Below are 24179 nucleotides of genomic sequence, written 5' to 3'. Positions count from 1 at the left end.
AAACCATGCAGATAGGTGGGAATAGAAGGGAAGAGTCTTATTAAAGAGACACTTTGAAAATAGCATGAGCTCTGCCATGTTATCTGACATGATCATATGGAATGAGGCAGAAGTAGAGCTTCTGAAATGATGAAGCAATAAATTAGACAAAACTGTAAAAAACAACCATTTAAGGATCTGGCAGTCAACCAAAATCAAACAAAAGGTGAAGTGTCTTTCTAAGAAAAACTAACGAAATTCGGATATGAGAAGTCTAGCATTTTAGTTTCGGGCAGCTCCCCAATTATTTCTAACAATCTGGTTTTATTTCTTTTAAGTTTTCTATGTGGACAATCATATCATCTGCAAATAATAAGTTTTATTGAGTTATTTCCAATATTTATGCCCTTATTTTTCTTGTCTTATTCCACTAGCTATGAACTCCACAATGTTTAATAATAGTGGTGATAGCGGGCATTCTTGTTTTAAAAGAAATGCTTCTTATATTTTCTCATATAGAATGATGTTTACCTAAGAATTTTCTATATCATCCGTTACAAGTTAAAGATATTTCTTCCTAACTCCTTTCTCAGTTAAGTTTCTAATCATGAGTTCGTGTTGAATTTCATCAAATGTTTTTTCTTCATCTATTGATGATCATATGATTTTTCTGCATTAACTTATTAAGGCAGGGGATGACACCTATAGATTTTTCTAATGATAAACTTGTTTGCATTGCTGGCATAAACACAACATGATCATGATATATATTGTTTCTTAAGTCCTTTGAGTTTGTTAGTTGTTTTAGTACTTTTCATCTTTTTTCAAGTGGTGAAAAACAGTTACATTCTTTCCAGATCCTTTCAGATTCCTTATACTTAGTATATAGCTCCAGACTTCGGTGTATTTTTTCCTTCCAATAACCAGAACTCACCACTCTTTTTCAGGAGACAACCAGCAGGCTAATGGATCCCACTTTGCCCACAGGCTCAGAGAGGTAGAAGAGCCTAGGAATTTACATTTCCCTAAGATGACCCTTAAAAACTAGTGGTGTGGAAGTATGAAAGCCCTGGCTCTCTTTTCCTCAGGTCAGGAGAGCTCTGAAGAATAACTTAGAGTGGAGGGTTCTCCTGTGGGATCAGGCAGCTAATCTTTGAGGGTCTTTGCTCAAGATCACACCCTTGTTGTCTTCTTACCTTCTGTGTCTGACTTTCTCCATTCTCTTCCCGGTTCCCTTGAAAGAACTTTCTTTATAAACTACCTGTACATAGATTCTCAACTCAGGTCTGCTTCTGAAGACAAAGTAGTGAGATGAGACTGTAATTTCTTTTTTTCTTTTTCATATTGCTCTTGTCCAGTTTTGGAATCAGGGTTACACTGCCCTTATAAGAAAGAGTTAGGTGTTCCTTTCTTTATTTTTTTTTTTTTTAAACTTTGGTAGAGTTTACGTAAGATAAATTCATCTGTTCCTTGAAAGTTTAGTGTTATTTGCCTGTGGTAAACATAGAATAGTGATCATCTTGGTTATGAATATCTGGTGGGGGAGGAAGCAAGGGATAGAGGAAACCATACAGTTAGGTGTGGGTTATTGTCCTGGTCCAAGCTTTTGTTTTGGGTGGTAATCATTAAAAATGACTAAAAGAGATTGAAACATGGATAAATAATGAATAAATAATAAATAAAAACATGATAGGGAAAAAAACCAAGGATTATGATCAAATTCCATGCACCCTGAGTCCACTAGGGAAATAAACAAATAAATAAAATCTCTGTTACCTGAAACTAATATAGCTATTGCAGATTTCTTTTGGATAGTAATTGCCTGACATATCTTTCTGATCCATTTACTTTTGACCCCTCTATGCCTGTCCTGCCTTCCTTGCTGAATGGTTACAAGTATCTCAGAAGTCTCCCTATAAAGCCTAAAATAAAATTGCAGGAATTACAATTCACTACAAAGTTCAAAGTCTCATTTTCCAAACAAATTTCTCATCTCAGCATCTCCCCCTTGTAATTGTCCTATCGTGTGTAGGTCCATGTCCCTGTATCTTTTAGTTTGTCTTAAACTACTGTTTCCATGGAAAGTAAACAGGTGTCCCATTCTGAGACTTGGAGGGAATGGAACGGGGGATTATTTAAAGTGGATTTTGGTCACTGTGTGGAGTCTCAACAACTAATCTTTCCAGAATCCCATGAGTGAGTGTGTGTGTGTGTGTGTGTGTGTGTGTGTGTGTGTGTGTGTGTGTGCATGCACAGGTGCAGGCACTTGCCCATGGACATCTCTCCTTTTCATAAATAACAGGAACAAGGATCTCTGGAGCTTCCTCTGTCTGGAATGGGCCTGAAGTCTGTTGTACTGGTCCTTGTGCACAAACTCCTCCCCTGTACTTACGTAAAAGGAGCTGTGAACCTGATTCCATAGCTGCAGCCCTTCACTTTTGTGCTCTCGGTTCTCCAGGTGCCATTTTCCAACTGCAGTCGAGACTGCCTGGCAGGGACCAGGAAAGGAATCATTGAGGGGGAGCCCACTTGCTGCTTTGAGTGTGTGGAGTGTCCTGATGGGGAATACAGTGATGAAACAGGTAAAGGAACATGCCCATATGGACACCACACAAAGCCTTGTCCACTTTGGGGCCCTCGGGTCAGTGATGTCCCTGAAAGGGCTATGCTGAGCAGGTACTTAGCACAGTTTCTCACTGAACAAGGTATGCCTGAAAGTCATATTGGGCCCACACTGAGGGGGATAGAAAAGAAATATTAGATGTCTTGTAATACTATAAAAGCTTAGACATCTTTCTTTTACTTTGATACCACTCTTCAACATTGTATTCCTTTTCTTATAGCTCAGGAACCCTGAATAGACAAAGTTCTGTCTGTTCCAGACTACAGAGTTCATAGGCCATGATATATTGCCTGCTGGGTGCTTGGCATTGCATTTGCTGTCTACTTATGCTTTTCCCGTGCCTCAGTTTCTTCATCTATAACATGGGAAAAATAAGCCCATTTTATAGAGTTTGGGAAATTAAATGAGTTAATGTTAGTTTAGCAAGTGGTAAGTTCTAGATAAATATTAAATAAAAACCTTACCTGACATATTGGAGGCACCCTATAAATATTAAATGTAATTGTTGTTATTATTATTCATTTCATCCTCACCACAATAATGGGATTATTGTTTCCATTACAGAGATGACTCAGAGATGAAACTGAGACTCAGAGAGGTTAAGGAGCCTGACCAAATCTACACAGCTAGTAAATGGCAGAGCCAGGATTCCCATCCAAATCGCTGACTGAAAGCCCATGCTTCTTTTACTCCCCCAAACTGCATGCTGTTTGGGACATAGAAGAGACTTAATAAATGTCTATTGTCTGAATGAGTCTGCAGACTCCCTCACTGAAAAGGCATAGATATGGAGTAAGCAAGGCAAGGTATTTTGTGTGGGATACTCTCCCTTGCTCTAAGAGGAAGTCTATTCTGACATGTCCACAGAGCCCATCCATATATGCAAAATGAGTCAGGCTGAGTGCATATCATTATAGAAAGTTGATGAACTATGCTAGACACCTAGTGTGTAGGTAGCCACCTGTCCAGCAAGATGGATCATTCCCTGCTATAAGCCATCAGCCATCTAAGGAAAACATGTGGCATGACCCCCCACTGTGTATAAAGGAAAAAATAACAGAACTATTATAAATACATGAAATTAAATAAGTATATTATTAAACATAAGTCAAAGTTCAGTGTGTTTGTAATGTAAAAATCACAGTTATTTCATCAACAAAGAAAATTTAAAGTGACCACATCCAATAACCTGTATACCCTTACCACCACACCCAAACTCACAAATTACAGTCTATGCCATACAGTATCTAACTCTTTCCTGGAATAATTTACAGATGCAAGTGCCTGTGACAAGTGCCCCGATGACTTCTGGTCCAACGAAAATCACACTTCCTGCATTGCCAAAGAGATTGAGTTTCTGTCCTGGACAGAGCCCTTTGGGATTGCACTCACTCTCTTTGCCGTGCTGGGGATTTTCCTGACAGCCTTCGTGCTGGGTGTCTTCATCAAGTTTCGTAACACACCCATCGTCAAGGCCACCAACCGAGAGCTCTCCTACCTCCTCCTCTTCTCCTTGCTCTGCTGCTTCTCTAGCTCCCTGTTCTTCATTGGTGAGCCCCAGGACTGGACATGCCGCCTGCGCCAGCCAGCCTTTGGCATCAGCTTCGTGCTCTGCATATCATGCATCCTGGTGAAAACCAACCGTGTCCTGCTGGTGTTTGAAGCCAAAATCCCCACGAGCTTCCACCGCAAGTGGTGGGGGCTCAACCTGCAGTTCCTGCTGGTCTTTCTCTGCACTTTCATGCAGATCGTCATCTGTGTCATCTGGCTCTATACCGCCCCACCCTCAAGCTACCGCAACCATGAGCTGGAGGATGAGATCATTTTTATCACATGCCATGAGGGCTCACTTATGGCACTGGGCTTCTTGATTGGCTACACCTGCCTGCTGGCTGCCATCTGCTTCTTCTTTGCCTTCAAGTCCCGGAAGCTGCCAGAGAACTTCAATGAAGCCAAGTTCATCACTTTCAGCATGCTCATCTTCTTCATCGTCTGGATCTCCTTCATTCCAGCCTACGCCAGCACCTACGGCAAGTTTGTCTCTGCCGTGGAAGTGATCGCTATCCTGGCAGCCAGCTTTGGCTTGCTGGCCTGCATCTTCTTCAACAAGGTCTACATCATCCTCTTCAAGCCATCCCGTAACACCATTGAGGAGGTGCGCTGCAGCACTGCTGCTCATGCTTTCAAGGTGGCAGCCCGGGCCACACTGCGCCGCAGCAACGTCTCCCGCAAGCGGTCCAGCAGCCTCGGGGGCTCCACGGGCTCCACGCCCTCCTCCTCCATCAGCAGCAAGAGCAACAGTGAAGACCCCTTCCCACAGCCCGAGAGGCAGAAGCAGCAGCAGCAGCCACTGGCCCTGACCCAGCAAGAGCAGCAGCCACAGCAACCCTTGACTCTCCAGCAGCAGCCGCAGCCACAGCCACAGCCTCAGCCCAGGTGCAAGCAGAAGGTCATCTTTGGCAGTGGCACCGTCACCTTCTCACTGAGCTTTGACGAGCCTCAGAAGAGTGCCATGGCTCACAGGAATTCCACACACCAGAACTCCCTGGAGGCCCAGAGAAGCAATGAGACCCTGAGCAGACACCAGGCATTGCTCCCGCTGCAGTGTGGAGAGACAGACTCAGAACTGACTGTGCAGGAGACAGGCCTGCAAGGGCCTGTGGGTGGGGACCACCGACCAGAGACAGAAGACCCCGAGGAGATGTCCCCGGCACTTGTAGTGTCCAGTTCACAAAGCTTTGTCATCAGCAGTGGAGGTAGCACTGTCACAGAAAACATACTGCATTCGTAAAATGGAAGAAGATGGCCAGTCAGGGAGGATCCAGAAGGGTTTCCTGGGAACACATTCTCTGACAGGAATGAGGAATCACCCCAGTCTCCTTTCTTTTGTGGAAGGAGGAATAAAACACACCAAACACCTCATACTTTGTTGAACTGTTTGAAATAACAGTGAATTGACTCATGTTCCCTTTAAAATTAAAAAAAAAAAAAAAAAAAAAGAAGAAGAGGAGCCGCGCGACTCTGTGGTTGGCTATGTCAGAGTATTGAGAACACCATAATCAGATTTGCTCCTCACGTCTCTTCTCTGCTCTCGTCCTCTGTTCAATTCACCCAAAAGCCAAGAGATGAAACAAAGGCTGTAAGCAACCCACCTATTCCCTTCTTTTTCCCTTAACACTGAAATGCCTACTCTGAACATTGCAGACACCCTGGCCCAGAGACAAAAGTGTGCAGAGTGACAAAACATCAGGCTGGCCACCACTAAATTTAAGAGTCTGAAAGACAGAACGTCACCAGTGCTGTCCAGCACCTCGACAATGGGAAGAACTTCAAATGTTCAAAACCATAAGGTGAACATGTCCCCTCCTATTTATGAAAACTGTAAGATATTTGGTCTCCTACTTGCTGCTACTATCATGTAACATCTAGAAGGTTAGCATCCCTCCTGTACAAACTGCATTTGGTCAAGAATATGATAATGATGCCATGTTTAGATTCCAGGATCACAAGAATCACCTCAGATTGCTGGGAAGGGACCCGTGAATCCAATGAGCTGTATCTGTAATTAATATTCTAACATCTAGTTTTATCTTTAAGAAAATGCTTCTGTTATAATAGTTCATGGACAATATAAACTGGAAAAAAAATGTCACAGTCTGGTTAATAAAAGGCAGTATTATTGAGCTCCTTGCCCACCCTTGCCCACCTCACCACCTTCACCGCCATGAACTAAAACCAAGTGAGTCCCAGGGATCCAGAAATTCCCCCCATCCTGCCCCCAAGGCTTTCTGAAGCCGGATCCACACCTGACCCTGTGGAGAATAAGCTTCCAATCATTAACCTCTACCAGTTGCTGGGATAAGAAAGTGTGATTCCAAGAGATGTCTCATAGAACCTTAGCCTGGCACTCCCCCTCCACACACACACACCAAATACCATACCTGTATTCCCTCCAGAAATGGGGATCTGCCTATGGGTGGTTAAAGTGATTGAATGGCACAGCTTCTTCTGAGCATTCAGGGTCTGGAGTCAGAGAGACCTGGGTTCAAGCCAGTCACTTACAAGTTGGGTGACCACAGGCAGGGAACCTTAATTTCACTAAACCCTAATTTCTTTGTCTCTAAAATAAAGGTAATAATCATTCTTTCCCCACAGAGCGCTTATGTGAATTAAACAAGATAATGTATGTAAAGTACTTTAGCATGGTGCCTAGCACATAATAAACACTCAATAAATATTAGTTAATATTATTACTGATACTGCAATTATTTTTTTCACTTGCTTAGAATATAAAACAAACCTTATTTGTTTACCATTCAGATTTTAATGACAAGTCCACTGAGGACAAAATCTTCCTTCATAATAACCCCCAAGAATTCTGGGACCTGGTTCAAGGGATTGGGTCAGTCCTAGCAACACTGGCTCTGGGTGGCAAAGCCAAAAAGTCAGTCAGACCCCCAAAGGTCCCCATGCTCTGCTTCTCTGGTTCCAGCACCAAGGGAAGACGGTCACCAGTTTGGCAGTAGTTTCTTAGATCACTCTAAATGCTGCTCTTAAGGAAAGCCAAAATATAGCAACTAAATCTATGTGAGGCTTCAACTTCACAGCTCTTGATGACTTCTTCCTCTGGCACATTCTAGGGCACCGTGTGGGTGCGTGACTGGAAGATGCTGGTGAGGTATCTGCTCCCCAAGCCAGGAAGGGCCCTGGCCTCAGGCCCCACCTGCTGCTCCTGCCCTCATCATACCACTGAGCAAGGCACAGAGCTGAGTGAAGATTTACATTCAACATTTTACTTCACCTTAAAACAAAAACAAAAACAAACAAACAAAGGTAACTGAAAAGTTTGAGGGCTTGGCTTTTATGCAACAAAATAGGCATGTAGAAACACATTTCGCTGTACAAAATGTCACCCCTTCATCCTTCATCAGCAACATCCATGTTGCTGATCTGGAGGGGGCTCATCTAGAAAACACACAACATTTACATTAAGCTCCATTTCACCAAGTGCTTACAAATAAAACAGTATTTCCCAATATTCTTGTCAGAACGGTAAACTCGACATCATTGTCCTCATTTACATGCCGCAGGCACAACTCTCAGACAAAATCAGCAGGGTGAAACATGAACTTTATTTTTCTGTAACAACCTAGTTTCTATCTCAAATTCCCATTCAGCCTAGTGACAGCCCAATTTATCTTAATTAAATTAGGGTTTTCTCAGTAACTTCAGAGTTTTCTGAATCGCTTCAGAGGCCTCCCCCTTCCGTGAGGGCTTTTAGTGAAAAGGGAGCTGGTGTTCGTCAAACATCAACAACTCCAACTGACATCTCTGAGAACATTCTTCTTGGGCCCTCTGTAATTGTTACACCTCCACACTGGCATCCTCTGGGGCCTGGCATCCCCACATGGTCCCCAGTCATGGGATCCACGGTGATTTTCACAGTTGCATTACTTTGTCCCAACCATAGTATCCTCCCAGGCCTGCCAGCTTTCTCATGAATAGAGAACACTAGGGCCTGGGAACTGCCTGGCAGCTCCCAGGCCCCTCCTTCCTGGTCTCTACTTCGCTGCTGTCTCCACAAAGGTGCCAGAGGGAAGAGAGGGCGCGTGTCTCCAGATCTGTACAGGAATTGGTTGAAGGCTGAATAACAGCCCCTCAAAGATGCCCACGCCCTAATCCCCAAAACCTACAATGACAAATTATGTGGCAAGAGTGAAGTAAGGTTGTAGATGGGATTAAGGATGCTAATCTGTCAACCTTGATGGGGAGATTATTTTGAATTATTCATGTGGGCCCAATATCATCACCAGCTCCTCAAAAGTGGAAGAGAAAAGCAGAGAATCAGCATCAGAATAATGTGATGCGGGAAAGACTCCGCACATCATTGCTACTTTTGAATATGGAGGGGAAGGATAGCCAAGAGACACAGGCGGCTTCTAGAAGCTGAAAAGGCAAAAAAAAAAAAAAAAAAAAAAAAAAAAAAAATCATCTCCCCAGAGCTTCCAGGAGAAACCAGCCCTGTCAAGACTTTGATTTTAGTCCAGCAGGGGCCTTTTTGGGCTGCTGGTCTCCAGAACTGTAAGATAATAAATTTATGTTGTTTTAAACCAGTAAGTTTGTGGTACTGTTACAGAAGCAATGGGAAACTGATAAATTTTTACTGTCCTCCCTTTCCTGAGTTTTTTTGGCTCAAGGAACAGGTCAGGGTTTTCTCAGAGATCCATCTGCTCTCACCACCAACTAGCTCTTTCTCTCTCCTCCCAAAAGAAAGTTCTACCCCATATTCTATTCCTTCAAATATATTTGGGAAGTATAAACCTTATGTTCTTAGTCTTTCTGGGTTTCAGTTTTAGATAATTAACAGCCATTTGCTCTCAATCTCACCTGTTAGTAGCAGAAAGCTAAAAAACAGTAGCCTCAACAAACAAGGGTGTGTTTCCTCTCTTGTATAAAGTAAGTCAAGAGGTTTTTTTTTTTTTTAAGATTCTTTAGAATCCATTGGCAATGGAAAACTGTTTATCTTTCTTTTGAAAATAAAAATGAATTATATAGTTATGAAGAATTTTCACTCAAATGAAAGCATTTCCCAGATTTTAAGAATTTACATTAGAACACCACAGGTAACAATCAGCATGTGACATTATCACTCTGAAAGTCCCTATGATCACCAAAAGTCTAACTGCATTAGTTTCAATTCTGAGGAAATCAGACTTCCCTCCATCTTTCTCCTTTTGGAAGTTGCATTTCTGACCAATGTTATTTTTCCTTTGGGACTGGGTAAAGTCATAGAAGCTGTGGGTTAGCTCTGCATAGAGCCAGTTTTCTTCTGTTACCTCCTGTACCTGAACACATCTGGGCTAGCAGAGCAAAGGAACACCAGTAAGGGGTGCTGGTTAATCACCCCTGGCCTGAGCCTGGACAGTCATTTTAAGAGTCCACTGAAGATAAAATGAATCTTGAAGGTGGGTGGAATTGGCGTAGATGGAAGAAAGTTATTGTAATCACTGTTTTCCAGGATACCCTGGCTCTCCTGTCCTGGATCATGGGAAAATACCAGCAGTTGTAGTGAGAAGTTTGCTATCATTGCAAGGAATGAGGTAGGGGTCAGGAATACAACAAGTACAGGGTTGGATGAGTCACGGAACAAAGGTGAATTCCAAAGACAGAGAGAAGAATTTTAGCCTTGAGGGGAGCTGCTCAGCTAGTGGTGTAAGTGGAGAACAATTAGAAAAGACTAAATAGGGGCAGGAGACTGGGCAGAACAAGCAGAAAGTGTATTTAGGGACTAGCGTATTTAGGCATCAAGTGGGCAAGGGGGACCACCTCCTGTGCTGAAATGACCACCATATCCGTCCCCTCCCCTGAATCATGCACTAGAGTGGGGAGAGTTTGGAATAGAGGTAAGGATACCTGTTTATAACAAGAGCTGAATTAGAGGAAATGGATAGGGGAGCAATAGAAATTATTACCAGCAATCTCCCTCTGAAACTGGGGCATTAGCTACCTGGATCACTACCTAGAGTAGGAGGCTAGAACTAATAAAACAATTAACTCTAGGACTAATTTCCCAGCAGATGGAGTGCAAATATTTGTGAGTATAATGGATCAAAGCCCAAGAATTAACCCTCAGGGTTGGAACAGGATTTGATCCCTCATAGAATTATCAGGAAATGTTTCTGGAAGAATGTGATTCTTGACATCAACCCAAAGATGTGGTTATTGCTCAAAATCTCCCAATTTTCTTTAAGTGTTTTGTTTCTATCTGACCTATAAAAATATTCAGATGTTTTTAGACATTGCTGCTTGTGGCGGACCGATCATTTCCACCTCTTTAGAATTATCTGTAGTTCCCAAGTTTTGTATATTAAGCACAAAATTGTATCAGAAAAATTAAGAAAAGAATTTAAAATTGCCATGAGTGAAGTTTAAAGCAGATAAGCAAACTATATTAAATAAGAATTATCCAATTAGGTCAATTGCCACTATAAAGTTTTGCTCAGGCTATAATTAGCTCAAGGACTCTTCGGGACTATTTTTTATTGTTAGTCATGAATAGGTCTAGTACTGGAGTAGTGAAACACCAGGAGTGGAATTCTAAACAGCGTAACACATAAACTATATATGTCCTTGGGCGAAGTATCCAATTCATTTGTCTCAGTTTCTTATGGAAAGAGGATACAACATTACCTGCCATAATTATTTGGCAAATAAAATAACTGACATAAAAGTATCCCTCCCCCCTTCAGGAGTATAGGAAAAAGATAGAAAACCATTAAAACCACAGATGACTGAAGTTTAGAAGATTTGCTTTTAGAATCTCAAAGAGTTCAATAATGTCTTCTATCAAGTTTCTTAGCTGGACACAATAAAATTCATTCTAGCTAGTCTAAGCAAAAAAAAAAAAAATCTGTTACAAGGATATTAAAATGCTTATAAAATTATGATCATCCAAGCTTGGATGCTACACAATCAGGAACAATGCAATGCGGCCAGGAGAAATACCTAATCCCTCCATGGGGTTCTTTTAGCAAACCCATTTCCCCTGCCTTCTACTTAGTACCCATGGCACAGGGAAATGGACACTGGACTCTTCATTGCAGTTGGAGGAACCAAACTCTTCTGCAACTGTGCTTGGCCCATTCACCTCAACCTTCCAGGCTTCCCACTGGCTCTGGGAGTCTGGAAATGTGGCTTTTGCTGTCCAGCCTCTACAGTATAGAAAGACCTGCTAGGACAAGGTCAAGAGGATGATAGACATGCCAATTTGCAGTACACCATGCTCACAAACAAGGCATTTTTAAGATCAAACAGAAAATGAAAAATACATTCTTCTGAGAAAAAGCAAGAAACATAGGATTCCCTTTCATCTTAATAGCTATGATAGATAAAAAGTTACTACCCTGAAAATAGAGCTGCAGCTGGCATTTTGCCATTAGAGGCTGCCAGCAGATAACAGAGAGAACGTGGGAAGTACTTCAGGTGGGGATACTGGAGGGGATGGAATGATGGGAATTATGTGCTTGATCCTAAGCCCATTAGTACTATTTGACTTTCTAAATGATAGGCATATTTTGTATGTATCTGTCTGTGTGTACCTGTGTCTGTTTAATAGCCTGGAGAAAAATACATAATCATTAAATAGTGATTGTGCTGGGTGTTAAAATTATGAGTGATTCTTCTTTTCCTTTTAATATTTATCTGGGTTTTTCCATTAATTTCTTTCTAAAATCATGGTTTGTAGCAAAACTAGAAAAAAGTGTTCTTAAATTATCAAATGTGATATTATCATGGTCATGTTTTTGTTTGGCTGGGTGTTTTTTTTTTTCATTTGTTTTACTTTTTATTTAGAAATAATTTTTAAACTTAGAGAAAATGTGTAAAAGTAAGTACTACAAAACCACACATATAACCCTTTACCCAAATTCACTTACTGTTAACATTTTACTCTATTGGTTTTGCCATATGTACTATGGTCAGTCAATAAGATGTGATGTAGGGTGAAGTATTTATGGGTGAAATCATATGATGTCTAGGATTTGCTTTAAAATATCACAATGGGGACGCCTGGGTGACTCAGTTGGTTGGACGACTGCATTTGGCTCAGGTCATGATCCCGGAGTCCCGGGAACGAGTCCCACATCGGGCTCCCGGCTCCACAGAGAGTCTGCTTCTCTCTCTGACCTTCTCCTCGCTCATGCTCTCTCTCACTGTCTCTCTCTCAAATAAATAAATAAAATCTTAAAATAAAATATCACAATGTGTTGGGGCACCTGGGTGGTGCAATTCATTAAGCATCCAACCCACTGGTTGCAGCTCAGTTTGGATCTCAAGGTCTTGAGATTAATCCCCTGCATTGGGCATTGGACTCTGCACTCAGCACAGAGTCTGCTTAAGACTCTCTCTCCCTCTGCCCCTCCTCAGCCCCTACACTCATGTGCGCTTTCTCTCCAAAATAAATCTTTAAAAATAAATAAATAAAATAAAATATCATAATGTAAGGAAGAAATAAGTATATAGGAAGAAAAGAAAGAACAACACAAAGCTAATGGTTGGTGAAGCTGGGTAATGAGTACACGGGCCTCTATATTTCTACTCCTTCTACTTTTGTTACGATTTTAAAATTTCCATAATAGAAGAAGTTTTTAAAAATAATCCCAAAAAATGAGAATTCATCAGCCAAAAAGATCACACAATAGAAATTCAGTGATTTGACTGGCCCCAGTTTGTCACAAGAGAAGTCAGTCCATCAAACACTCAAACAAGAACCTGAAAGTCTGCCAAGCAGCTAAAACTGTTGTAGTTGAAAAGCAAAAATACTTAAATAAAATTAAGATATTTATAACAAATTTCAAAAAGTAATTCTTTGAAGCATATCAGAAAGGCCTTCTTGGAGGCTGATGAAGACCAGTCCCTCTGGATCTTCTGATGTCCTCTATTAGGATCTATCCTTAGGTAAATTAACTCCAGGCTGGTTTCATTTTCTGGATTGTCCTTTGGCAAAAGGTTTAAAGTTTCTATAAAGATCCTTCTCAGCCTTCGTGCCAATAGTTTCTCTTTTATGTATACACCCCTAAGAAAATAATCCAACAAGAAACAATTAATTAAGCAGCACCATATTCCAGCAACATGAGAACCCACCTGAGCCACATGCCTGGAGCCTGCACCCAAGGGAGCACTAACACACTGCTGAGGTTCTGGGATACAAAGAAGAAAGAATCCAGATGCCCAACATCCAGGGCATGGATAAGGAAATTACACTATAATCTCGTTGCAAGAGAGGCCACAAACATCAGATAAGACAAGCATGTATACTATATCAAAACACATCATCAAGTTTAGAAGTAAGGTTAGGGGGGAAAGCAGAATAACACAAATGAAGTTTCATTGAAAAGGAAGAAGAGAAAATACAGGGAAGGAAAACAGAGTATTGTCTGCTTGCTTCTTTCTTTTTCAATGTTATATAACATCATTGAAAAGAGAGAGAGAGAAAGAAAAAAGGAAGGAGGGAAAGAGAAAGAAACGAGACTACATGTAGTATTTTATCTACAATTTAAGGATGAATAAAGCCAAGATTACAGTGGACAGCAGACGAGAAGAAACCATTTGTGAGTTCTTGAGCTAAATCCATCAGAATTCTTGATTGGATAAGCTATGGACCATGTTAATCCATTTCCCTACATCCTGGCCCCTATTAAGTGACCTTAAATAAAGTGAAAGGTTGGGATGCCTGAGTGGTGGAGTCTGTTAAGCGCCTGACTCTTGGTTTCAGCTTGGGTCATGATGTCAGGGTCACAGGATCAAGCCCCATGTCAGGTTCCATGTTCACTGCAGAGTCTGCTGGGCATCCTCTCTCCTTCTCCCTATGCCCCTCCTGCTTGTATTTGTGCTCGCTCTCTCTAAAGATAAATAAATAAGATTTTAAAAAAGAAAAGAAAAAACTTCTAAGCTTTTTTTAAAGTTTTAAGTGGAAGATAAAACATTCAAAAAATAATTTTATTTTTTTGAATGGCCTTTTCCATTCAATTTATTTCTGTATCAAAGAATAATTTTAAAAACACACATCTTTGTTACAAAAATGTGGTAAGTAAATGTAACCCAAATATAAAACACACAAAATATTATTAGCATCTCTCAATCTCTTTTCTAGTCTCTTGACTTTCCCTTCTCCCCCAGCACGCTAATTATGGCACCAGACATCTATGTCCTGATCTTTCACAACTCTAACAGTCCTATCAAAAAAGCAAAACTCAGGGGATATAATCCTAAAGTAACTTTATTTTTGTTTTCCTATCCACCTAAATCTGCTCCTTGGGCCTAATTCTCTTTTCCTTAAGTGAAAAACTTAGGTATGACTTTTCTGGTAACTGTTAGGTGATACAAGTTCCTATTCAGTAATTCGAATGTCTAGTTTCTTGTTATAGTCAAACTCTTGGTTTAATTTAGTCCCCCTCCCATTCCCTCAGCTCCAGCTTCCTGCAGAGAGAGAAGCCATTAGTCAGGGAAAGGGCTCTGGTCAACCATTTCCCTATTTATCCCACAAGTGCTATGCCCTCTCCTCCTTACATATATGGCTATCCTCTCAAGGATGGGGCACAGAGAGAAAGAAAAAGTAAACTGGGCAGGAAAGTCCCCATACTGATTCATACCCAGCAGGTCTTTACAGATTACTCTTGCTCATGAGTATTTCCATGTGTTCCTTAGAGATTCCCTCCATTGCTGGGGTCCCCTCTCCTGCAGGTTCCTTAATGTGGGTGATGAACTCTCCTCACTCCCAAATATTCCACAGTATCTCTAGTTTCTCTGCTTGCTCATGCAGGTGGCCCTCTTAGTCAGGATCTAAGAACATGCTGAAGATAAGCTCTAGGTTCCCACTGCCCTGAGGTTCCTTCCTAAGTAGCAATGGCCACTGGGAAGAATAAATAACACAGTGTGGATACACAAAAGCACTAGTTTGCTAAAACTTGGCACAACCACATAGCTGAGGTTCCCAAGATGCTCTTAAGCTCACAGGCTCCTATAATAACTGTTATTTGGAATTCAAGACCATGCCTTCAAAATCACTACTTGGTCTACTGCGCAAGCCCCTCCCAATCTCCTTCCAGACTTTCTCCAAGGTGGAGGTTGCAGATTTTCCCATTATAACATCATTAACTTAGAGTAGGCTTCAAGAGTAGAGATTTTGACTTAAACTGAAGCCTCTAATACACCTGGTTCAACTGTAGATACCTTCTTGGTTCAACAAACTATTGTATACCTAAGATTCTGTAGTTTTTTCCTTCTTATTTTGTCTGACTGCCCCCAAAATCCACCTAAACTTACTAATTTAAAACATTTCACTCTACTAACTAAAACCTTATCATTTTCCTTTCCCTACCGAACCAATAATATCCAACAATTTTCATTTGCCATTTCAGAAAAACCCCACCAAAGTGAGTGGACAGATTGTATTTTATTTAATGAGACACCAATAAGTCTGATTTTTCTTAAGTCTGAGAAAATTAGCTGAGCCAGAAACAATTTGCATTGCATTAAGAGCTATAAAAATTATCAAAATAAGAAGTCAGCACCCAGAGGGGCCTGTAGATGCTAAGTGGCTGTACACTACACCAGAACTTCACATTTTTGTAAAGTATGAAGTCTTGACACTACATGAGTCCGGATGTTCTCATTTGAACAGATAACCCAGAACCAGGTATGTGTGACCCACCTGTGTTTATGGATTCTTTCATCATACCTTCAAGTGAGAGAAAAAGAAAACCAGAATTTAAGAGGTTAAGTTGAGGTGAATTACAAGATTTGAGCCATTTGGATCCTCCAATTATAATCAGAGAAAACACTTAACTTCCTTATCAAAGTAAAAGAAAACTAGCAAATGAAACTATCTGACTTCAGATATATCAGGGTTCAATACAGCATCGCCTTTTACTGAATTCCAATGCAAAACAAACATATAAGGTTGCAGTGGTTCTGTGACCTTGTCAGGTCACAGAATTGTGGCCCCAAATAATGTCTTCATCCTAATTCCTGGAACCTTTGAATATGTTTTGTTACACAGCAAGAAAGAATTGTTATATATGGAACTAAGATTCTTATTAGCCGACCTTGAAAAAGGAAGAATATTTTGGATTATATTCAGGTGGACCCAGTGTAATCACAGTAGTTTTTATAAATGGAAGAGGGAAGCAGGAAATTCAGAGAGATATCTGAAGATGTTACACTACTGGTAACATCCTGAAGATGAAAGAAGGGACCAGAAGCCAAGGGATGCCCTAGAGAAGCTGGAAAAAGTGACGAATAAAGCTTCCCTTAGTCTTCAGAAAGGAACGAAGTCCTGCAAACACCTTGATTTTAGCCAAGACCCATGTTGGACTTCTGACCTCCAGAACTGTAAGGTAACAAATCTGTGCTGTTTGAAGCCACCATATTTGTGGTAACTTGTTACAGGAGCAATAGAAGTCTATTATATTTAGCCTTTTTAACATGTCAGTTGGGATTGGCTCTCCTGCTCTGACATTCTCTGGTTACAAGGCTTCCAGAGTAATAGAAGAGACAGTAAAATAATTTTGTGGCTTCAAACCACTGCAACTTCTGAAAACTTTCACATGATAATAGGAATTGGTTGTCATCAAATTAATTTGACTATATACTCTTAAATTCAAGTGACACTATAAATAAAAGTTAGACAAATCGAAAATATTGGACATTCTATAAGACAACTGTCCTGGTCTCTTCAAAACATTAGTATCATTATTTTTAAAAAAAGATTTTAGGGATGGGGCAAGATGGTGAAGGAGTAGGGGACTCTATTTCAACTGGTCCCTTGAATTGAGCTGGATATCTACTAGACCACTGAACACCCACAAAATTAGCCTGAGATGTAAGAAGGTATATCTGGATCTCTACAAACAGAATATCTCCGGCAGTTGGTTTTGATGTATGAAGCAGGGAGCCGTAATTCTGAAGGCAGATATTGGAAGATAAATGGAAAAGAGAGAGAGCCTCTAGGATCCTGCACTCCTGGAGGGCAAAGTATCCCATGCTGGGGACTGGGTACAGACTCACAGACAGGTAGTAGCAGGGAAAGGACTTTAGGGCAGCTCCCCAGACTGAAACTGGAAGCTGCAGGGGTATGTGTGTGAACTGGGAGCAGCTGGTGGTTTTAGAAGCACAAAAGGCAGAGATGTGCCTGGCCCTAGAAGCAAGGGCTGGGAGTGCTGCCTTGGGGTGCACAACCCAGGACACTGCAGTTTTTAGCAGCACAGACAAAAGCAGAGACAGTGTGGCTTGTTGTGCTTACTGAAGAACAGGCTGTGATCTCTCTGTTCTGAGACAGAGGTTTGGATATGGTCATTTCTGCTCTGACTCTCAGAAGAGACATGGAAAGCCACCAGGAAAAGCTGCCAGAGAACAAAAGTCCCCCCAAACCAGTTTTCACTGAGCTCATCTCCCCCCCACAACAGGGGCAGGGCAACTCTGCCCAAACAAGGTTGCCTAAGCAACAGCACGGCAGACCCTCTCCCCCAAAAGACAGGCTGAAAGAATAAGAGGCCAACAACCCTAAGGTCCTTATAAAACTTATAAAAGTTTTATAAGTCCTTATAAAAGTTGTGGTCAATAATTTGTAATCTGTAATCTGTACATTTCCTCAACCACCCCTCAACAGAATGACTAAAGGGAGGAAACCCCCAACACAGGAAAAATTCCGAGACTGTGACCTCTGCCACAGAACTAACAGATATGGATATAAGCAAGATGTCAGAAATAGACTTCAGGGTAACAGTTATGCAGCAACAATAGCTAAGATGGAGAAAACCATAAACAGCAACATAGATTCTTTAAGGCAGAGAGTTGATCCAGCCGACCTTAAAAATGCTATCAATGAGATCCAATCTAATCTAGTTACTCTAACAGCTAGGATAAACGAGGCAGGGGAATAAATTAGGAATCCAGAAGACAAACTGATAGAAAAGAAGGAACAAGAGGAGGCCTGAAACAAACAGTTTAGAATCCATAAACACAGAGTTAGAGAAATGAATGACACCATGAAATAATCCAATGTCAGAATTGTTGGGATCTCTGAGGTGGGGAAGGGTGTCTAGAAGATATGTTTGAGCAAATCCTAGCTGAGAACTTCCTTAATCTAGGGAATGAAACAAGCAATCGTGACCTAGAGGCAGAGAGAACCCCTCCCAAGATGAAGGAGAATAAACCAATGCCCCGGCATATAGTAGTAAAATTCGTGAATCTTAAAACCAAGGAAACCATCTTAAGGGCAGTTAGGGGGATGATATTCCTTATGTTCAGAGGGAAGAACATTAGAATAATGTCAGATCTGTCCACAGAGACCTGGCAAGCCAGAAAGGGCTGGCAAGACATATTCAGGGCACTAAATGAGAAGAAAATGCAGCCAAGAATACTTTATTGGCAACACTCTCATTTAGAATGGACAGAGATAAAAAGCTTCCAAGACGGGCAAAAACTGAAAGACTATATGATCACTAAAACACCCCTGCAAGAAACATTAAGGGGGGGGGTTCCTATAAAAGGAGAAAAACCCCAAGAGTGATGCTGAACAGAAATTTACAGAGACAATCTATAGAAACAAGGATTTCACAAGCAACATGATGACAATAAAATTGTATTTTTCAATAATCACTTTCAATGTCAATGGCCTAAATGCTCCCATAAAAGGACACATATCTCCAGATTGGATAAAAAGACTGAACCCATCTATATACTGTCTACAAGAGACTCATTCTGAACGTAAAGATCAGAACATACATCCAGACTGAAAGTGAAGGGTTGGAGAACCATCTTTTGTGCCAACAGACCACAAAAGAAAGCTGGGGTAGCAATTCTCATATCAGACAAATTAGATTTTAAGCCAAAGATTGTATTCAGAGATACAGAAGGATACTATATCATTCTTAAAGAGTATACCCAACAAGAAGATCTAACAATTATTAATAATATGCCCCCAACATGGGAGCAGCCAACTACATAAGCCAACAATAGTAATCAAAATAGAGACATATTGATAACAATACATTAATTGTAGGAGACCTCAACACTCCACTCTCAGCAATGGACAGATCACTTATGCAGAAAATCAACAAAAAATAAGAGCTTTGAATGACACACTGGACCAGATGGACCTCATAGACATATATAGAACATTCCACTCTAAAACAATAGAATACTCATTCTTCTCGAGTGCACATGGAACTGTCTCCAGAATAGTCCATGTACTGGGTCACAAATCAGGTCTCAACAGATACCAAAAGATTGAGATTATTCCCTGCATATGCTTTGATATTCCCACAATGCTTTGAAACTAAAACTCAATCACAAGAAAAAGTTTGGAAGAAATTCAAACACTTGGAATCTAAAGACCATTCTCTTCAAGAATGTTTGGGTAAACCAGGAAATCAAAGAAGAACTTAAACAATTCATGGAAACCAATGAGAACCAAACACATTGGTCCAAAACCTCTGGGATACTGCAAAGGTGGTCCTAAGGGGGAAGTATTTCCAAGCCTCACTCAAATAAATAGAACAATCCTGAATACACTAATTAACTTTATATCTTAAAGAACTGGAGAATCAACAACAAATTAAACCTAACCCATGCATGAGAAGGGAAATAATTAAGATTGGAGCAGAGATCAAAGAATTAGAAACCAGAAATACAAAAAAAAAAAAAAAAAGAAAGGAACCAGAAATACAGTAGAACACATCAACAAAACTAGAAGTGGGTTCTTTGAAAGAATTAATAAGATTGCTAAACCACTGGCTAGATTTACCCAATAGAAAAGAGAAAGGACCCAAATTAATAAAATTATGAATGAAAGGTGAGAAATAACTACTAACATTAAGGATACAGAAACAATCATCAGAAATTATTATCAACAATTATATGCCAATAAGTTAAGCAACCTAGAAGAAATGGATGCCTTCTTGGAAACCTATAAACTTCTAAGTCTGAAAGAGGAAGAAATTGACAACCTGAATAGACCAATACCCAGTAATGAGATTGAAGCAATGATTAAGGAAAAACAAAACAAAAATAAAAACAAAAACAAACAAACAAACAAACCTCCCAAAAAACAAAAGTCCAGGGCCTGATGGATTCCCTGGGGAATTCTACCAAACATTCGAAGAAGAAATAATACTTATTTTCCTGAAGCTGTTTCAAAAATGAGAAACAGAAGGAAAACTTCCAGACTCGATGAGGTCTGCATTACCTTTATCCCCAAACCAGGCAAAGACCCCATCAAAAAGGAGAATTTCCTTGGTGAATATGGATGTCAAATTCTCAAAAAGTTCCTAGCTAACAGGATCCAACAGTACTTTAAAAAGATTATCCAACACGACCAGGTGGGATTTATTCCTGGAACGCAAGGGTGATTCAACATTTGCAAATCAATTAATGTGGTAGAACATATTAATAAGAGAAGAGAGAAGAACCACATGGTCCTCTCAATTGATGCAGAAAAAGCATTTGACAAAAACACAGCATCCTTTCCTGATTAAAACTCTTCAGAGTATCGGGATAGAAGGAACATTCTCAATTTCATAAAATCCATCTATGAAAAACCCACAGGAAATACCATTCTCAATGGGGAAAAGCTGAGAGCCTTTCTCTTAAGACTAGGAACACGACAAGGATGCCCACTCTCACTACTATTATTCAACATAGTACTACAGGTCCTAGCAACAGCAATCAGGCAACAAAAAGAAATTAAACATATTCAAACTGGCAAAGAAGAAGTCAAATTTTTCTCTTCACAGGTGACATGATACTTTATGTGGAAAACCCAAAGACTCCAGGCCCAAATTACTAGGCCTCATACAGCAATTCAGTAATGTGGCAGGATACAAACTCAATGCACAGAAATCAGTTGTTTTCTTATACACCAACAATGTAACTGTAGATAGAGAAATTAGAGAATCGATTCCATTTACAATAGCACCAAAAATCATAAGATACCCTAGAATAAACCTAACCAAAGAGGTAAAGGATCCATATACAGAACACTCATAAAAGAAATGGAAGAAGACAAAAAAGATGGAAAAATATTCCATGCTCATGGATCAGAGGAATAAACATTGTTAAAATATCTATGCTGCCCAGAACAATCTACACTTTAAATGTCACCCTGATCAAAATACCACTGGCATTTTTCAAAGTGCTGGAACAAACAATCTTAAAATTTGGATGGAACCAAAAAAGACCCCGAATCGCCAAGGAAATGTTGAAGAAGAAAAACAAAGTTGGGGGCATCACGTTGCCTGATTTTAAGCTCTATTACAAAGCTATGATCACCAAGACTGCATGGTACTGGCACAAAAACAGACACATACATCAGTGGAACAGAATAGACAGCCCAGATATGGACCTTCAACCCTTTGGTCAACTAATCTTCGACAAGGCAGGAAAAAATATCCAATGGAAAAGACAGTCTCTTCAATAAATAGTGCTGGGGAAATTGGACAACTATATGCAGAAGAATGAAACTGGACCGTTCTCTTACACCATACACAAAGATTAACCCAAAATGGATTTAAGACCTCAGTGTGAGACAGGGAATCCATCAAAATCCTAGGGGAGAACATAGGCAGTAACCCCTTCGACACTGGCCACAGCAACTTCTTTCAAGACACGTCTCCAAAAGCAAGGGAAACAAAAGCAAAAATGAACTTTCAGGACTTCATCAACATAAAAACCTTCTGCACAGCAAAGGAAACAATCAACAAAACAAAGAGGCAACACACCGAATGGGAGAAGATATTTGCAAATGACAGTACAAAGGGCTGATATCCAAGATCTACAAAGAATTTCTCAAACTCTATACCCAAAAACAAATATTCAAGTCAAAAAATGGGCAGAAGACATGAACAGACACTTTTCCGAAGAAGACACACAAAAGGCTAATAGACATATGAAAAAATGTTCATCATCAATAGCCATTAGGGAAATTCAAATCAAAACCACATTGAGATGCCACCTTACTTACACCAGTTAGAATGGCAAAAATTGACAAGGCAAGAAACAATAAATGTTAGAGAAGCTGTGGAGAAAAGGAACCCTCTTACACTGCTGGTGGGAATATAAGCTGGTATAGCTTCTTTGGAAAACAGTGTGGAGGTTCCTCAAAAAATTAAAAATGGAGCTAACCTATGACCCAGAAATTGCACTATTGGATATTAACCCCAGAGATACAGATGTAGTGGCAAAAAGGGCCATACGCACCCCAATGTTCACAGCAGCAATGTCCACAATAGCCAAACTGTGGAAAGAGCCAAGATGTCCTTCAACAGATGAATGGATAAAGATATGCTCCATATATACAATGGAATATTTCTCAGCCATTAGAAATGATGAATACCCAGCTTTTAGCATCAACATGGATGGGACTGGAGGAGATTATGCTAAGTGAAATAAGTCAAGCAGGGAAAGCCAATTATCATGTGGTTTCACTTATTTGTATAACATAAGGAATAGCATGGAGGACATTAGGAGAAGGAAGGGGAAAAAGATGGGGAGGAATTCGAAGTGGGAGAGGAACCATGAGAGACTATGGGCTCTGAGAAACAAAATGAGTGTTTTAGAGGGTGAGGGGTGCAGGATGGGTTAGCCTGGTGGGTGGTATTAAGTAGGGCATATATTGCATTGGAGCTCTGGGTGTTATACACAAACAATGAACCATGGAACACTACATCAAAAACTATACTGTATGGTCACTAACATAACAAACAAATAAATAAATAGATAAATAAAACTTTATCTTACACACCCACACAAAAAATTTTTAAATCTTTCTAAATTATAATATTCTAAACAGCGCCTAAAGTAATGTGTTAAATTTGAACTTGAGGGAAATTTAGGAAGTATAAATATGGACTGGTTATAAGATAAAATTAAGGAAGTACTGTTAATTTTCTCAGGGATAATAATACAGTTATGTCAGAGAACGTCCTCTTTTTTAGGGGATACTCTTTAGGGCTAAGTAAATGATCACAGTATCTGTAATTTTAAAATGTTTCACCAAAAAGAGATATATATTTAAATATGTGGCAAAATATTAATTATTTAATCTGAGTGGTGGTATACAGGTATTTATTGCACAATTTTCCTGTATGTTTAACAACTTTGTAATAAAAAGCTGAGAATTTTTTTGAAATTTATTTTTTAGAACTGCTTTTAAATGTTTGTTGAACTACTGCTTAGAAACTTTACATTTTATCTTAACATGCCTTTTGTGTATAGAACTTTCTAAAATTATTTGTAGGAACTTAGAGTTGTGGCTAGGCTATGGCAAGATAAATACTATCATATGTAAAGTAGTTTAAGTGAGTTTCCAGTTAGAAAGCTGATGGGAAAAAAGTGATGTCATTCTATGAATCAGTGGAAAATTACTGCCCTGTAATTGAGGAAAGTAACCTGGTAGAATGGGGATTTTTGGTCTCAGCAGTTCAGAGATTTTCATTTCTTGCTTTTGCCAAGACAAGGGATAAAAATGAAACTCTGAAAATAAGAAATGGAAACTTATGGAAAGTTAAAAAAAAAAAAAAGACAAACACAAAAATTATTCCCTAAACCCAACATCCTAAAACCAGTAGCAGAGGGAAACTACAATGAATTTGTGTTACCAATTTAACTGAAGTCTCAGAACTGTGCCAGCCATTTCCTATTGATATATTATTATAAAACGACATCAGAGAGAATTAAGAAATACCATTCTAGTCAGTGTAGCGATAAGTACAGGATTAGTTAGCAAAACAATGAAAAATACTTCTATGTAGTTTGTCTCTTACACTTTATTTAAAAATACGATTGATAAACATTTCCTATTTGTATTAAAGCAATAAAAGTTTTTATTGAAATTCTCAAATGAGGGGCACCAGAATGGCTCAGTTGGTTGCCATCCACAAGGATGGCTTCAGCTTGGCTTGGGTCATGATCCCGGAGTCCTGGGATCGAGCCCCATATCCAGCTCCCTTCTCTGGGGAGTCTTCTCCGTCTCCCTCTGTTGTTCTCTCACGTGTGCTCTCTCTCTTTCCAAATAAATGAA

At 40.0% G+C, this 24179-nt stretch overlaps 1 protein-coding gene across 2 annotated transcripts in view; it reads left to right on the top strand.

The window, feature by feature from the left end:
- Positions 1–6837, top strand: part of CASR (calcium sensing receptor) — a 76499-nt gene extending 69662 nt beyond the window's left edge. For both annotated transcript variants that reach the window (XM_004745470.3, XM_013052686.2), the window contains exons 6-7: positions 2438–2561; positions 3877–6837. In XM_004745470.3, the coding sequence (XP_004745527.1) occupies positions 2438–2561; positions 3877–5393 (1641 nt within the window). In that variant the 3' untranslated portion in view covers positions 5394–6837. The remainder of the gene's footprint in view (positions 1–2437; positions 2562–3876) is intronic.
- The last annotated feature ends 17342 nt before the right edge of the window (positions 6838–24179 follow it).

This window comes from Mustela putorius, unplaced genomic scaffold (genome assembly GCF_011764305.1).
Source record: "Mustela putorius furo isolate JIRA1106 unplaced genomic scaffold, ASM1176430v1.1 tig00003834_pilon_pilon_pilon, whole genome shotgun sequence".
In the NCBI taxonomy this organism is placed as follows: domain Eukaryota; kingdom Metazoa; phylum Chordata; class Mammalia; order Carnivora; family Mustelidae; genus Mustela; species Mustela putorius.
This window is presented reverse-complemented; position numbering and strand designations above follow the sequence as displayed.